Consider the following 18,565-nt stretch of genomic DNA (forward strand, 5'->3'; position numbering starts at 1 on the left):
ATCAACATGATAACGGGCCATCCCACAATATGTGGGTTAAAGTGAATTTACACTCTCTGCCTGTTAAATTAATGCTGCATGAATGCATGGATCTTATGAGGAATTGACTCAAGTTTTATTGTATTGAAAAACACACTTGATCTAAACCCCGTCAGAAATGAAGAAAGGAAATGTATATAAAGTTAGACTAGATATTCAAGTACGAGGTGTGTGTCTGAGTGCAGAGTGAGTGGGCTATTTACTATGTCAAGTTAGCTTCAAAAAAGAGTTAGTTTAAGTATTTTAAATAGCTTCTTAATGAAGCCAGTGTGTAATATCAGTAGTATGAAGTTGCATGTGTTATTCAGTGAGTATTATGTTGTCTACCTGTATTTTGTTTTGGTTAGTTAACTAAGCAGGGCAGAACTGTTATGTGTTTTCTGGGAGTCCTGACACGTGTCTTTCTGTGTGTGTGTGTGTGTGTGTGTGTGTGTGTGTGTGTGTGTGTGTGTGTGTGTGTGTGTGTGTGTGTGTGTGTGTGTGTGTGTGTGTGTGTGTGTGTGTGTGTGTGTGTGTGTGTGTGTGTGTGTGTGTGTGTGTGTGTCTTTCCGTGTGTGTGTGTGTGTATTTGATTATCTCTATGTGCATGCTGCTTTTGTGTGTTTTTTTTGTATGCAAAGTATGTCTTTAGTATGTGTTTCTGTGTTTGTCCATGATTTCTACTATGGTGTTTGTATATAAGGTGTTTGTATCTATGGTGTCAGTGTGTATGTAATGTATGTATGTCCCCTCCCCTCACTCCTCCTCACCGCATCTCTCTCCGCCCCCCCAGGATAAGACGAGTGCGTTGAGCCTGAGCAACGTTGCCGGAGTGTTCTACATTCTGATTGGAGGACTGGGCCTGGCCATGCTGGTGGCGTTGGTGGAGTTCTGCTACAAGTCCCGAACCGAGTCTCAGAGAATGAAGGTGTCCACCGCGCGAGCCGCCGCCGCCGCCGCATCCGCCGCCGCATCCCCCGCTCAGACCTTTCAGTGCTCAGCCTTAGACACAGGGGGTGCTACCGCTCCTTACACAGAGCTGCAGAGCTACGGCCTGTACTCCAACAACACTGTTAAGATATAAGAGAGAGAGAGAACAGAGGACACGGGGTAGGAAACTGTGATACCATGACGATGATGATTGATGATGATGATGTTGATATCATCTGCCTCTTCTTCCTCCTCCTCTTCCTCACCCCTCCCTCCAGCCATCTAACCGTGTGATCACAGTAGACCCACCTGTAGCACCTCACTGCTTCTCAACCGCAACACAAAGTCTCTACGTCTGTACCTCCCTCTTTACCCTTTTACCTCTGTCTGTCTCTTTCGCTCGACCTGTCTCTGTCCCTAATCTTTCTCTCTTTACCTCCCTCCTCTGCTGACTCTATATGTTGTAGTGCAGGTCCATTGTAGTAGCATCCTATATATGTTGCCACCCACTATGAGGGTAAACTGCTGTAACAGAGATGATAAAAACAGAGATGATAGATTCTATGGTATGCCTCTCTGTCAAATCAGCTGTTTGGACAGATTACTCAGGCTTACAACTAAAGGCTGATATGTGGTAATGAACAACAGGTTGACTGACACTAGTTATATTATTACAACCTGGAAGCAGCTCTAGAAGCACGCACACACACACACACACACACGCACACACACACGCACACGCACGCACACACACACACACACACACACACGCACGCACACACACACACACACACACACTCAGGAGTTACATACATACTCAGGAGTTACACACACTCAGGAGTTACACACACACACACATACTCAGGAGTTACACACACTCAGGAGTTACACACACACACACATACTCAGGAGTTACACACATACTCAGGAGTTACACACACACACAGGAGTTACACACATACTCAGGAGTTACACACACTCAGGAGTTACACACCCACACACATACTCAGGAGTTACACACACTCAGGAGTTACACACACACAGGAGTTACACACACACACACACACACACACACACAAACACACACATACTCAGGAGTTACACACACAGGAGTTACACACACACACACACACACACACACACACACACACACACACACACACACACACACACACACACACACACACACACACACACACACACACACACACACACACACACTCACACCATTAGCTCCACTCTCAGCCCCATTGGCTTGTGTTGTATCAGACTGTAGCTCAGAGCAATAAGGCCAAAGAGAGAGAGAGTTCAGCTGCCTCCTCCTTCCTTCCAAGTTGGGAGGGTGATGCGTGTCGGCTATCAGAGTGGTTTACTGCTCCGCGCCAGTAACAGTCAGTAGCTAGATGAAGACCATAAAAGATAACACTCTGAGTCCCAAATGGCACCCTATACTCTACATAGTGTTCTACTTTTGACCAGAGCCCATAGGGTGCACACTATAGAGAATAGGGTGCACTCTATAGAGAATAGGATGCCATTTGGAACGTATCCATTTTCTGCCAACCACTTACCATCATAATGGAGACATAATTGTTTCTATCCTATTCATATATGCCTGTATCCAGTTACACATTCATTCACACAACTAATATTGTTAATATATTCCAGTATTCCTGTAGACAAATCAAATACAAGGGGTTCAAATGGAGGGCTGTTGAAACGTCAGCGAATTACAAGACACAATATAATACAATATTATTCTACTGTATTATAATACTATGATATTGTAATATGTTATTATATTATTGTTATATTACACCAGCCTATCCTCTTTTCTTTGTTAGAGTCTAAATCCCCAGGAGATACGTACACTATTTACCTGGTAGGGCTAACCTCTGATTAGATGACCAGTATTACTGGGAACCCATAGACACTATTTACCTTGTAGGGCTAACCTCTGATTAGATGACCAGTATTACTGGGAGCCCATAGACACTATTTACCTGGTAGGGCTAACCTCTGATTAGATGACCAGTATTACTGGGAGCCCATAGACACTATTTACCTTGTAGGGCTAACCTCTGATTAGATGACCAGTATTACTGGGAGCCCATAGACACTATTTACCTGGTAGGGCTAACCTCTGATTAGATGACCAGTATTACTGGGAGCCCATAGACACTATTTACCTGGTAGGGCTAACCTCTGATTAGATGACCAGTATTACTGGGAGCCCATAGACACTATTTACCTGGTAGGGCTAACCTCTGATTAGATGACCAGTATTACTGGGAGCCCATAGACAGGATGCATGCATGTGACTGTCATCTTGTCTTGGTGTCCAACTCTGTTCCCCTCTTCTCTCTCTCTGTTATCTGCAGCAGAACATCAACGACGCCATGCACTGCTCCACCAGAATGAGTGGGAACGGGAACGGGAACGGGGGAGGAGGAGGAATAGGAGGAGCAGGAGGAGGAGAGAACGGACGCATCCTAACTCACGACTTCCCTAAAACAGTCCAGACTCTCCCCTGCATGAGCCACAACGCCAGCATGGGGCTCAGCGCCTCCGGCATGTAATCACATGACCTGGCACAAGGGGCTGAGCAGTAGACTGACTCATAGACCTTACAAAGATGGCCACATTACTGGCGACATTGACCTTATGAACATGGCCGTCTTTCTGACACGTTGTTTATGTGGTGGCTGCGTGATGTGTGTCCGAGACAGACTTCAATACTGCTGCCAAATGCATTCTGAAATCACTCATTACGAACAGGGGAAACATGTAGATGGAGTATAAAAATGAAAACAAAAGAAGATGAGGAACATGTTGCTACAAAAAGGAGCCATTGTTGGGCCGAGATGTTTTTTTTTATTTATTCAGATTTTTTCAAACAAGGTGTTCATTTCTGTGTAAAAAATAAAGAACTATCCCATAAAGGCCACCCGAACTGCCCTGAGCTGACCTCCTCTGCCCTACCTTTGGCTGTCTTTCTCTGCCCTGCCCTGAATTTCTCTGCCCTGCCCTGGACTGACTCGCTCTGCCCTGCCCCGAGCTAACCTTCTCTGCCCTGGGTTGACCTACTCTGCCCTGCCCTGAGATGACTTTCTTTGCCCTGCCTTGACCTGACCTGACTTTCTCTGCCCTGGGCTGACCTTCTCTGCCCTGGGATGACCTTCTCTGCCCTGGGATGACCTTCTCTGCCCTGGGCTGACCTTCTCTGCCCTGCCCTGAGCTGTGGCCGTTCTATTGACTACTGTCAGTCTGTCTGTCTGTCTGTAATATCTCAGTTCGCCACCTACTCTCTCTGACCATTTACTTAGTGAAGACGGATCACAAAATGGGATTTGTTTTTGTCTTTGCAGAGTTAAAAGACAATAATGATAATAACACTGATTGACTATTAAGATGATTTAATATGTGTGTGTCTCTGGTTTCTCTCTTGTGTGTTTTTGGACACAGTTACACACGCTATGTTGGAAAGGCATCATGAACAGGAACACAAGCATTTCAAGCACCAATGCAGTATTATAATACAGACATTAATAATCATGCACAGAGCTCAGTCATTCCTTGCCTCCCTGAACCATCTGCTGACAGTCATTCCTACAGAGATTGATCCCTGAAATGGTTTTGATTTAATTTGTCCTGATCGCACAGGAGAAAGATGTTTAAATTGATGCTTAACTAGCTGTGTTGTGTTCTCCTCAACAAACATGCTTTGCTGCTACACCTCACTGAACACACCATACCACTAAACACACCATACCACTGAACCCACCATACCACTAAACCCACCATACCACTGAACCCACCATACCACTAAACCCACCATACCACTGAACACACCATGCCACTGAACACACCATACCACTAAACCCACCATAACACTGAACCCACCATACCACTGAACCCACCATACCACTGAACCCACCATACCACTGAACCCACCATACCACTGAACCCACCATACCACTGAACCCACCATACCACTGAACACACCATACCACTGAACACATCATACCACTAAACCCACCATACCACTGAACCAACCATACCTCTGAACACACCATACCACTGAACCCACCATACCACTGAACACACCATACCACTGAACCCACCATACCACTGAACACACCATGCCACTGAACACACACACGCACACATACACTGTCGCTTCATCAAACTCCCCAGAATGATTGCTGTGGCTAGATTTGGAAGAGAGGAAGTATTGACTGACATGGTCAGAACTTGACAAAGTACCACAGATTAACACCATTGATTTCTTCAGTGGCTCTGCTGCATTATTTTGTAGAGAGAGAGTAGCCATTTTGGAACACGGCCTAGCTGACAGAGGAAGGGGGCATGACTTACACACAGAATTTGATTTACATGTTCACAGTCAATCAGCCGTTGGCAATCGTTAATGGAGACCATGGAAACGGTGGCTACCACCACAGCAACTCATCTTGTTTCTCTCTCTCTCTCAGTAGTTTGTGATTTTATGACGGAGGTTGTTCAGTATCGTTTGATGTTTAGGTCATTGTACGTGTTGCTGTGGCCTATAGGGCTGGCAGCAGAGAGAACCCTCGTTAGGATACTGGAATCAGAGTCAGAGACAGCCTGCCTACAGCTACAAAGGGAACATTTGCTCGCTACACTCTCCAGCTCTGCTCTGGCTCTGTTTGTGGGTCTCTGCCATAAAGAGAGTGTTCAAGACTGACGCAACTGCGTCAGGCTGTTTTTCTGCCATAGCCAGGGTGTAGGATCCAGTGCTAAACGTGGAACAACCTTAAACTCTTGAACATGTTTGACAGTGAAGACAGATACTGGGCAGAGATAGACTCCTTACATCAAATATACTGTATCTCATCTCTCCATCCACTATGTATATAACAGGGTTGATTCTCCTGCAGTGAAACTTGTTCTTTCCTTCTCTGACCCAATCAGCCTCTCTGTACCTGACTGATGCTTCTCTTCTTATCCTTTCTATCTTCCTTTCTTTCTTCTCCTTTCTTTCTTTGGAGTTGTATTGACGAAGGCGCAGCACAACGCGAGTCCTTGGCGGATGGTTTGTCTCAGAGAAGGAGAGGTTTTCTATGCCCTAACAGATTTTTAAAAAGACATTCAATGTTTGTATCGTATGGAGAGTTTGAGAGCTGCAAAAAACTTTGAAAAAGTGTAGGAAAAACAGATGTTGAATAGTGGGTAGACAATAATGTTTTAAGTTTGACTTTTAATTGGTTGTCAATATTATTTTGATTTAATTGACATTTGAATAAAAGGGATGTTCAGTTGGTGTTTTCAAGACTGAACACCATTTGACTTTTCTTCTTAATTTGTTATTTTTTTCAAAGTATTTTAATACCAGGATATAAAGTGATTATTTAGTTTGTTCACCTGAAAACCTCACAGTACAGTTGTTTTTCTATACATCACTACTGAAAGATGTTGCTGAATAAAACATGTATAAAATACATGGAGATCATTCATGAATTTAAAAAAAGACGGAAATAAACTTTTGAGAAATAAACGTTTTCTAACCAAAGTGTCTCTGAAGAAAGTCATCATGCTTTTTGTAACAGAATAAAGGAATAAACTATGTGAATGTGTGTTACTTTATTTCAAAACATTATACCCCATATACACAGAGTAGAGAAAACATTATACCCCATATACACAGAGTGGACAAAACATTATACCCCATATACACAGAGTAGAGAAAACATTATACCCCATATACACAGAGTAGAGAAAACATTATACCCCATATACACAGAGTAGAGAAAACATTATACCCCATATACACAGAGTGGACAAAACATTATACCCCATATACACAGAGTAGAGAAAACATTATACCCCATATACACAGAGTAGACAAAACATTATACACAGAGTGGACAAAACATTATACCCCATATACACAGAGTAGACAAACCATTATACCCCATATACACAGAGTAGACAAAACATTATACCCCATATACACAGAGTAGAGAAAACATTATACCCCATATACACAGAGTAGACAAAACATTATACCCCATATACACAGAGTAGACAAAACATTATACCCCATATACACAGAGTAGACAAAACATTATACCCCATATACACAGAGTAGACAAAACATTATACCCCATATACACAGAGTAGACAAAACATTATACCCCATATACACAGAGTAGACAAAACATTATACCCCATATACACAGAGTAGACAAAACATACCCCATATACACAGAGAGAACAAAACATTATACCCCATATACACAGAGTAGACAAAACATTATACACCATATACACAGAGTAGACAAAACATTATACCCCATATACACAGAGTGTACAAAACATTAGGAACACCTGCTCTTTCCATGACGTTGACTGACCAGGTGAGTCCAGGTGAAAGCTATGATCCCATATTGATGTCACCTGTTACATCCACGTCAATCAGTGTAGATGAAGGAGAGGAGACAGGTTCAAGAAGGATTTTTAAGCTTTAATACAATTGAGACATGGATTGTGTATGTGTGCCATTCAGAAAGTGAATGGACAAGATAAAATATTTAAGTGCCTTTGATTGGAGTATGGTAGTAGGTGCTAGGATCACCGGTTTGTGTCAAGAACTGCAACGCTGCTGGGGTTTTTGACGCTCAACAGTTTCCCGTGTCAATCAAGAATGGTCCACCACCCAAAGGACGTCCAGCCAACTTGACACAACTGTGGATAGCGTTGGGGTCAACATGGTCCAGCATCCCTGTGGAACGCTTTCAACACCTTGTAGAGTCCATGCCCCGATGAATTGAGGCTGTTCTGAGGGCACTAGGGGGTGCCACTCAATATTAGGAAGGTGTTATTAATGTTTGTACACTCAGTGTATATTACGTAAAAAACAATGGAATCAGGAATATGTATATTTTCACACTTGAGGATTCTTTACATGCAATACCTTATGAATACACACATAGGATAATTTTCCTCATGTTCATGTTTGCTTACATGACTGTTTGATTGTAATCCCTCTACTGTATAGGAGGATCTAGCCTGCTTCAGGACATTTGTATGGAAAGACACCCTCATGGTTTATAACTTGTGTTCCTTGTATGATGCTCATTACTCTGAATAATTTACATAAGTGTGCATTTAACCTCATTTCTGGGGAGAGAGCTGCTCAGCCCCTGTGGTACAACCATGCAGCCTGTGATACTTTGTTGATGTTTGTTTGTGTGTGTGTGTGTGGGGGGGGGGGGGGGGGGGCGTGTGTGTGTGTGTGTGCATGCTTGTGTTATTGCCTCGGATATATGAATACTGCATGGGGAAACCCATCAATGTTAAGAGGCATGCTGAGCTCACTTTCAGAACACTATCCAAATCTAAATGTCAACTGCATAACGTTTTAGGACCTTGCTTATCCAAATCTAAGACAAAAATGGACTTCATCCAAATCACGACGTTATGAACACATTTATGTATCATTTATCTAACCAGGGGAGTCACATTGTGATCTCTTATCTCTCTGTATGCTGTGGGACTGGTTCAGGGTTGTAAAAGGAGTCACATTGTGATCTCTTATCTCTCTGTAAGCTGTGGGACTGGTTCAGGGTTGTAAAAGGAGTCACATTGTGATCTCTTATCTCTCTGTACGCTGTGGGACTGGTTCAGGGTTGTAAAAGGAGTCACATTGTGATCTCTTATCTCTCTGTATGCTGTGGGACTGGTTCAGGGTTGTAAAAGGAGTCACATTGTGATCTCTTATCTCTCTGTATGCTGTGGGACTGGTTCAGGGTTGTAAAAGGAGTCACATTGTGATCTCTCTTTCATCTCTCTGTACGCTGTGGGACTGGTTCAGGGTTGTAAAAGGAGTCACATTGTGATCTCTTATCTCTCTGTAAGCTGTGGGACTGGTTCAGGGTTGTAAAAGGAGTCACATTGTGATCTCTCTTTCATCTCTCTGTAAGCTGTGGGACTGGTTCAGGGTTGTAAAAGGAGTCACATTGTGATCTCTTATCTCTCTGTACGCTGTGGGACTGGTTCAGGGTTGTAAAAGGAGTCACATTGTGATCTCTCTTTCATCTCTCTGTACGCTGTGGGACTGGTTCAGGGTTGTAAAAGGAGTCACATTGTGATCTCTCTTTCATCTCTCTGTCAGCTGTGGGACTGGTTCAGGGTTGTAAAAGGAGTCACATTGTGATCTCTTATCTCTCTGTATGCTGTGGGACTGGTTCAGGGTTGTAAAAGGAGTCACATTGTGATCTCTTATCTCTCTGTATGCTGTGGGACTGGTTCAGGGTTGTAAAAGGAGTCACATTGTGATCACTCATCTCTCTGTAAGCTGTGGGACTGGTTCAGGGTTGTAAAAGGAGTCACATTGTGATCTCTCATCTCTCTGTAAGCTGTGTGACTGGTTCAGGGTTGTAAAAGGAGTCACATTGTGATCACTCATCTCTCTGTAAGCTGTGGGACTGGTTCAGGGTTGTAAAAGGAGTCACATTGTGATCTCTCTTTCATCTCTCTGTCAGCTGTGGGACTGGTTCAGGGTTGTAAAAGGAGTCACATTGTGATCTCTCTTTCATCTCTCTGTACGCTGTGGGACTGGTTCAGGGTTGTAAAAGGAGTCACATTGTGATCTCTTATCTCTCTGTATGCTGTGGGACTGGTTCAGGGTTGTAAAAGGAGTCACATTGTGATCTCTTATCTCTCTGTATGCTGTGGGACTGGTTCAGGGTTGTAAAAGGAGTCACATTGTGATCACTCATCTCTCTGTAAGCTGTGGGACTGGTTCAGGGTTGTAAAAGGAGTCACATTGTGATCTCTCATCTCTCTGTAAGCTGTGTGACTGGTTCAGGGTTGTAAAAGGAGTCACATTGTGATCTCTTATCTCTCTGTACGCTGTGGGACTGGTTCAGGGTTGTAAAAGGAGTCACATTGTGATCACTCATCTCTCTGTAAGCTGTGGGACTGGTTCAGGGTTGTAAAAGGAGTCACATTGTGATCTCTTATCTCTCTGTACGCTGTGGGACTGGTTCAGGGTTGTAAAAGGAGTCACATTGTGATCTCTCTTTCATCTCTCTGTATGCTGTGGGACTGGTTCAGGGTTGTAAAAGGAGTCACATTGTGATCTCTTATCTCTCTGTAAGCTGTGGGACTGGTTCAGGGTTGTAAAAGGAGTCACATTGTGATCTCTTATCTCTCTGTACGCTGTGGGACTGGTTCAGGGTTGTAAAAGGAGTCACATTGTGATCACTCATCTCTCTGTATGCTGTGGGACTGGTTCAGGGTTGTAAAAGGAGTCACATTGTGATCTCTTATCTCTCTGTATGCTGTGGGACTGGTTCAGGGTTGTAAAAGGAGTCACATTGTGATCTCTTATCTCTCTGTATGCTGTGGGACTGGTTCAGGGTTGTAAAAGGAGTCACATTGTGATCACTCATCTCTCTGTAAGCTGTGGGACTGGTTCAGGGTTGTAAAAGGAGTCACATTGTGATCTCTCATCTCTCTGTAAGCTGTGTGACTGGTTCAGGGTTGTAAAAGGAGTCACATTGTGATCACTCATCTCTCTGTAAGCTGTGGGACTGGTTCAGGGTTGTAAAAGGAGTCACATTGTGATCTCTCATCTCTCTGTATGCTGTGGGACTGGTTCAGGGTTGTAAAAGGAGTCACATTGTGATCACTCATCTCTCTGTATGCTGTGGGACTGGTTCAGGGTTGTAAAAGGAGTCACATTGTGATCTCTCATCTCTCTGTAAGCTGTGGGACTGGTTCAGGTTTGTAAAAGGAGTCACATTGTGATCTCTCATCTCTCTGTACGCTGTGGGACTGGTTCAGGGTTGTAAAAGGAGTCACATTGTGATCACTCATCTCTCTGTAAGCTGTGTGACTGGTTCAGGGTTGTAAAAGGAGTCACATTGTGATCACTCATCTCTCTGTAAGCTGTGGGACTGGTTCAGGGTTGTAAAAGGAGTCACATTGTGATCACTTATCTCTCTGTAAGCTGTGGGACTGGTTCAGGGTTGTAAAAGGATAGAATTGAACAAGTTTTCCCATCATCTGAAACCCATTCTGGGTCTGCGTGTGGTGAGAGACATAAGGTATATTATTATTGTAACCCACAGTACTGTACAAACCTAAACGCATCGCGCTCAAAACGGCAACCTGTTTAATTCATTGCTATGTGGAAGGGAGTTGTGATGATGAAATTATTTTCAGTAGGATCCCATCTGCTGTGTGTGAGTGATAGAGTGATAGAGTGAGTGAGTGAGTGAGTGAGTGAGTGAGTGAGTGAGTGAGTGAGTGAGTGAGTGAGTGAGTGAGTGAGTGAGTGAGTGAGTGAGTGAGTGAGTGAGTGAGTGAGGCTCTTTCTGTTTTGCACCCTGTGATTATAGTACCATCATCAGCCACCAGACACTCTCGCTGGCTGGCTGGCTGGCTGGCTGTCTGGCTGTCTGTCTGTCTGTCTGTCTGTCTGTCTGTCTGTCTGTCTGTCTGTCTGTCTGTCTGTCTGTCTGTCTGTCTGTCTGTCTGTCTGAGGTTCTGTAATTATATACTGTTTCCTACACACTCACATGTTTGTTTTACTATGCTTGTGGGGACAAAATAATTGATTCCCATTCAGGTGTTGTTGTTATTGAGGTGTTGTTGTTACTCAGTAAGTGGCCAGTGAATGTTCATTGAGGTGTTGTTGTATCTCAGTAAGTGGCCAGTGAATGTTCATTGAGGTGTTGTTGTATCTCAGTAAGTGGCCAGTGAATGTTCATTGAGGTGTTGTTGTATCTCAGTAAGTGGCCAGTGAATGTTCATTGAGGTGTTGTTGTATCTCAGTAAGTGGCCAGTGAATGTTCATTGAGGTGTTGTTGTTACTCAGTAAGTGGCCAGTGAATGTTCATTGAGGTGTTGTTGTATCTCAGTAAGTGGCCAGTGAATGTTCATTGAGGTGTTGTTGTATCTCAGTAAGTGGCCAGTGAATGTTCATTGAGGTGTTGTTGTATCTCAGTAAGTGGCCAGTGGAGAACAAGACTACAAGACTAAACTCAGCTTTCAGATGCAAAGACTGAAACCGCATGGAGATAAAGAAAAAAAGAGAGAGAGAGAGAGAGAGAGAGAGAGAGAGAGAGAGAGAGAGAGAGAGAGAGAGAGAGAGAGAGAGAGAGAGAGAACCCCATCTCAGTATAGCCAGAGCATGATTGGAAGTGAGGGTTGGTTAATTGAGTCCAGGTGCAGATCACACACATATTCATCCTCACATTAGACCAGAGCGCACACACACACACACACACACACACACACACACACACACACACACACACACACACACACACACACACACACACACACACACACACACACACACACACACACACACACACACACACACACACACACACACACCTTTCCTTCCACGGAGAACAGTTAAGTGAGGACTATTCACTACTGTACTGCTAAATAACACAGTCACGCTGGAAGCGTTCTTTTGTTTGTCTCATCTTATCCCTACTATTCTCTCCACAGACGAGAGAGAGAGAGAATGTTTGAGTGAGGGCTCCTTATATAAGCCACGTTGATACAAATGGGAGAGGAAAGGAAATCGATGTCTGTGAAGACGCTGTTGCCATGTTAAACTCAGACAATGCTAAACACCAGTCTCAACGTCAACAGTTTAACTTAAACACTTATCTCCCTCACTAGCTTTAAGCACTAGCTGTCAGAGCAGCTCACAGATTACTGCACCTGTACATAGCCCATCTATAATTTAGCCCAAACAACTACCTCTTTCCCTACTGTATTTATTTATTTATTTTGCTCCTTTGCACCCCATTATTTCTATCTCTACTTTGCACATTCTTCCACTGCAAATCAACCATTCCAGTGTTTTACTTGCTATATTGTATTTACTTTGCCACCATGGCCTTTTTTTGCCTTCACCTCCCTTATCTCACCTCACTTGCTCACATTGTATATAGACTTATTTTTCTACTGTATTATTGACTGTATGTTTGTTTATTCCATGTGTAACTCTGTGTTGTTGTATGTGTCGAACTGCTTTGCTTTATCTTGGCCAGGTTGCAATTGTAAATGAGAACTTGTTCTCATCTTGCCAACCTGGTTAAATAAAGGTGAAATAAATAAATAAACAGTGAAGAGGCGACTCTGGGATGCTGGCCTTCTAGGCAGAGTTCCTCTTTCCAGTGTCTGTTCTTTTGCCCATCTTAATCTTTAATTTGTATTGGCCAGTCTGAGATATGGCTTTTTCTGTGCTAACATAATTGCAAAATGGTTTTCTAATGATCAATTAGCCTTTTAAAATGATAAACTTGGATTAGCTAACACAACGCGCCATTGGAATATAGGAGTGATGGTTTCTGATAATGGGCCTCTGTACACCTATGTAGACATTCCATCACAAATCTGCCGTTTCCAGCTACAATAGTCATTTACAACATTAACAATGTCTACACTGTATTTCTGATCAATTTGATGTTATTTTAATGGACAAAAAATTTGCTCTTCTTTCAAAAACAAGGACATTTCTAAGTGACCCCAAACTTTTGAACGGTAGTGTGACTCTCAGTGACTGTCACGCATAGACAGATACACACATAGACACAGGCATGCACACACGCACACCGCCTACAGAGATGATACATAGAGGAGTGATACACATCTCAATAGAATGTAGCAACCAGCTCCATTCATCCATCCAGTCTAGAGCCACCTAGCCTGACTGACACACACACACACACACACACACACACACACACACACACACACACACACACACACACACACACACACACACACACACACACACACACACACACACACACACACACACACACACACACACACACACACACACACACACACACACACACACACACACACACACTAAATATTTTACCCAAAGCTGTCTTTTCCTCAGGGCAGTTTAAATGGTTTATTTGGTGGAAATTTACACACAGACACACACACACACCGCACACACATACACATGCCTGAAGCATGATTTTGAGCTCGCTTCACAGCAGTTTACTAATCTAGACAGATGTCAGGTCCTGTACATTCCAGAGACGTAAAGCCTGAACCTCTGTCTCATATCTCTGTCTTACAAACTAGTGGCTCTTTCCTCTCTTTCTGGGTCCTTCTGGTACTCATTTCATTACATTATCCATTGATTTATGACATTATTCTGTTTCATTCTGCACTGGAGGAAAGGTAATTATATTATGATACGTTTGTTCATACATCCAAAGCGTCACTGGGGTGTCCAAACACCCCAATTAGACTTGGAGCCTGGAGAGTAGAAACAGCCAGGAGGCAGAGAGACTGAAAGAGACTGTATAGCACCCTGCATCCCTCTATTGCCCATGGGCCCATCCATGTGTGGATGAGGGCCAGGAGGAGAAGATGGATGGAGAAGGTGAACAGGTACTGAAGAGAGCGAAGGAGAGAGGCAGCGACAGGGGGAGAGCGAAGTAGTTCGAGAGAGTTAGAGAGAGCAAGAATGTGAGAGAGTGGGAGGAAATTGAAAGGGAGGAGAGAGAGAGGTCATGAGCAGATGAGCTCCTGCATTTTTCAGCATGTTATTAAAAGAATATAGATTTTGAGTTAGATAAACTTGGATTTTCTGTCAGGGACATATACAGGATACCATCCTCTACAACATAACCTTCACTCCAAATCAAATCTCAAAACCTCCAACCTGATTTTGGATGGAATTACGGAATCACCTGGAAGGTTTACAACTACCAAAGATTATTATTCCAAAGCTTTACAGCAAATGCTCTGGAAAACAACAGAAACCTGAAAACACCATCCAACCTGGAACTTAGTGAGTAATGTTTAGACTGAAGCTATATTTTAGTTCCAAAAGCCAAGAAGAAAAATACATTACAATGATATATTTTACTTTATAAGGACTAAATGCTAAGTTAAAGCTACCGAGCTTGATACAACTTCAATTAGTACTGACATGTCAAGTGAGAGGCGTCAAAGCCCTTGAGCCCAACAATGGCAGGAGAGTCGCACAGTCTACTTCAACCAATTGGAGAGGCCTTAGAAGCTGCCTCCTGCTGTTCAGAGGTAATTAAAATACAGTACCCTGTGTATGTATAGAATGATAAGACACGAAAAGAGCACAAAATGAAGCACCTTGTGGAAAATCAAGAGACACTTTTTGCTGACTATTTTAAAAATGGGAACATCAGCAACCTCATCTTCCTCATCTTCCCTGGCATGGCACAGTGTTATTTTAGCACACTACCCCTCTGTTAAGAGGGGGGGGGTGGAAACTCAGGGGTGGAAACCCAGGATACTAGACGGTGCCACAGGTAACTTCAACAAAGCTGTGAACGATCTGAGAGACAAGGCAAGAAGGGCATTCTATGCCATCAAAAGGAACATAAAATTTGACATACCAATTAAGATCTGGCTAAAAATACTTGAATAAGTTATAGAACCCATTTCCCTTTATGGTTGTGAGGTCTGGGGTCCACTCACCAACCAAGAATTCAAAAAATGGGACACCAAATTGAGACTCTGCATGCCGAATTCTGCAAAGATATCCTCCGTGTACAACGTAGAACACCAAATAATGCATGCAGAGCAGAATTAGGCCGATACCTGCTAATTATCAAAATCCAGAAAAGCGACATTAAATTCTACAACCACCTAAAAGGAAGCGATTCAAAAACCTTCCATAACAAAGCCATTACCTACAGAGAGATTAACCTGGAGAAGAGTCCCCTAAGCAAGCTGGTCCTGGGGCTCTGTTCACAAACACAAACACACCCCACAGAGCCCCAGGACAGCAACACAATTAGACACAACCAAATCATGAGAAAACAAAAAGATAATTACTTGACACATTGGAAAGTAATTTACAAAAAGACAAGGCAAACTAGAATGCTATTTGGCCCTAAACAGAGAGTTCACAGTGGCAGAATACCTGACCACTGTGACTGACCCAAAATTAAGGAAAGCTTTGGCTATGTACAGACTCAGTGAGTATAGTCTTGCTACTAAGAAAGGCCGCCATAGCCTGTCTTCTCTTGAGAGCCAGGTCTGCCTATGTGCACACTGCCCACAAAATGAGGTGGAAACTGAGCTGCACCTCCTAACCTCCTGCCAAATGTATGACCATATTAGAGACACATATTTCCCTCAGATTACACAGATCCACAAAGAATTTGAAAACAAACCCGATTTTGATAAACTCCCATATCTACTAGGTGAAATACCACAGTGTATTACCACAGAAAAGGTCAACCAGTGAAGAACAAACACCATTGTCCACACAACCTATATTTATGTTTATTTATTTTCCCTTTTTTACTTTAACTATTTGCACATCGTTACAACACTTTATATATACATAATATACTTGTAATGTCTTAATTATTTTGGAACTTCTGTTCATTTTTATTGTTTATTTCACTTTTGTATATTATCTACTTCACTTGCTTTGGCAATGTTGACATACATTTCCCATGCGAATAAAGCCCCTTGAATTGAATTGAAGAGAGGCAGAGAGAGAATGAGAGCGAGAGAGAATGAGAGCAGGAGAGAGCGAGAGCGAGAGAGAGATACAGTATGTGTGGCGGTTTACATCGTCCCAGACATGATGACAGATGAGGAGATTACAGAGCAGGCCTAGTCGCCGCCACGATCAAACTGCAGGCATCTCATTGGACGGTCCTCTCGAACCCCAGCCAATCATAGAAACAGATGGGGTCAAATAAAAAGAGACAGGATATAGCTCCCATTTATATACAACATCTCACCCAAAGGAGCAAGAAAACCTTCTGTTAGAATACCTCTGCTCAAAGCAATGATTATATTGTCCAAAACATCACTTTTAATGGACTTTTGGGCAAAGCAGAATCATTTTTGTCCGGTTGTGGAAGTTTAATTTGAGGGTAAAATATTTCAGTTAGGTTCAGTTGAAGTCGAGCTATGTGTTTGGTTCAATGTCACATGTCCTCTCTGTCACGCGTAATATCCTACACTGAAACATTCTCAGCTTGAATTTACACCTCGATTCAAACAGATTGAGCGTTAACCCGCTTTGGCGGGAATCTGCATAGCAGATGTGTTGGCGGTATTGGAGGTGTAACTGCGTTATGAGGTGACATATCAGTGAGTGGCTGCTCTTGTGTGTCACCAACCAGTCCCTTCCTTATTATCCCTACTGCTTTAGAAGTTGAAAACGGCGATGGAAAGTGTAGGATCTGTCAATGACAGAAATAATGACCGTTTTTATGTTCATTTGGTTGGGGGGGATTTATACTATAAGCCTATCGCTCTAATCACTCATTCAAGTGTTCGAATTTGTAATGTGGCTTCATGTGATTGGTGGATATAAAGATTTCCTTGCATCTAATGGCAGTTTCCGGGATAAACTAATGCAAGGAGCAGCTGGTGGATTAACAACACTAACAAAGTTCCACCTCAACAGCCCCAAACAACCGCTATGCGGGTGTCGGCTAGCGTGAATCTGATAGAATCTATAGCCCTTACTTCAGATTCTGTTCTTAGTATAGAACTAATGCATATTTATACTGTACAAAAATATAAACACAACAGTGAAAGTTTTGGTTCCATGTTTCATGAGCTGAAAGAGCCCAGAAATGTTCAATATGCAAAAAGTTTATGTCTGAAAAATGTTGTGCACAAATTTGTTTGCATCCCTATTCGTGAGAATTTCTCCTTTTCCAAGTTAATCCATCCACCTGACAGGTGTGGCATATCAATAAACTGATTAAACAGCATGATCATTACACAGGTGCACCTTGTGCTGGGGGCAATAAAAGGCCACTCCAAAATGTGCATGTCACAGATGTCACAAGTTTTGAGGGAGCGTGCAATTGACATGCTGACCACAGGTATGTCATCGAGAGCCGTTGCCAGATAATTGAATGTTCAATTCTCTACCATAAGCCGCCTCCAATGTCATTGTAGAGAATTTGGCAGTACGTCCAACCGGCCTCACAACCCCAGACCACGTGTAACCATGCGAGCCCAGGACCTCCACATCCTGCTTCTTTACCTGCGTGATCATCTGAGACCAGCCACCTGGACAGCTGATGAAACTGGATTTTTAAAACCTCATTTTTTTTCTCACAAACTGTCAGAAACCATCTCAGGGAAGCTCACCTGCATGCTCTTCGTCGTAACCAGGGTCTTGACCTGACTGCAGTTTGGCGTCGTAACCAACTTCAGCGGGCAAATGTCACTGGCACGTTGGAGAAGTGTGCTCTTCACAGATTAATCTCGCTTCCAACTACAGGGCGAGCGGTTTGCTGATGTGAACGTTGTGAACAGAGTGCCCCATGGTGGCTATGGGATTATGCTATGGGCAGGCGTAAGCTACGGAAAACAAAACAATCACGTTTTATAGATGGCAATTTAAATGCACAGACATACCTTGACGAGATCCTGAGGCCCATTGTCATGCCATTCATTCGCCGCCATCCCTTCAAATTTCAGCATTTTTTGCACGGCCCTATGTCGCAAGGATTGAAACACAATTCTTCCATGGCTTGCATACTCATGAGACATGTCATCACCCATTGAGCATGTTTGGGATGCTCTGGATCAACGTGTATGACAGAGTGTA

At 43.1% G+C, this 18,565-nt stretch overlaps 1 protein-coding gene across 7 annotated transcripts in view; it reads left to right on the forward strand.

Annotated features, from left to right (window-relative positions):
• The window catches only part of LOC129858394 (glutamate receptor 1-like), a 186,670-nt gene extending 180,111 nt beyond the window's left edge, over window positions 1-6,559 (forward strand). For 2 of the 7 annotated variants that reach the window (XM_055927576.1, XM_055927575.1), the window contains exons 15-16: window positions 812-946; window positions 3,330-6,559. In XM_055927576.1, coding sequence (XP_055783551.1) covers window positions 812-946; window positions 3,330-3,527 — 333 coding nt within the window. In that variant the 3' untranslated portion in view covers window positions 3,528-6,559. Of the gene's footprint in view, window positions 1-811; window positions 1,129-3,329 lie in introns of those variants that run through there. The other 5 variants (XM_055927579.1, XM_055927580.1, XM_055927577.1 and 2 more) reach the window with 4 other exon arrangements.
• The last annotated feature ends 12,006 nt before the right edge of the window (window positions 6,560-18,565 follow it).

The sequence above is a fragment of the Salvelinus fontinalis genome, chromosome 6 (genome assembly GCF_029448725.1).
Source record: "Salvelinus fontinalis isolate EN_2023a chromosome 6, ASM2944872v1, whole genome shotgun sequence".
NCBI classification, from domain to species: domain Eukaryota; kingdom Metazoa; phylum Chordata; class Actinopteri; order Salmoniformes; family Salmonidae; genus Salvelinus; species Salvelinus fontinalis.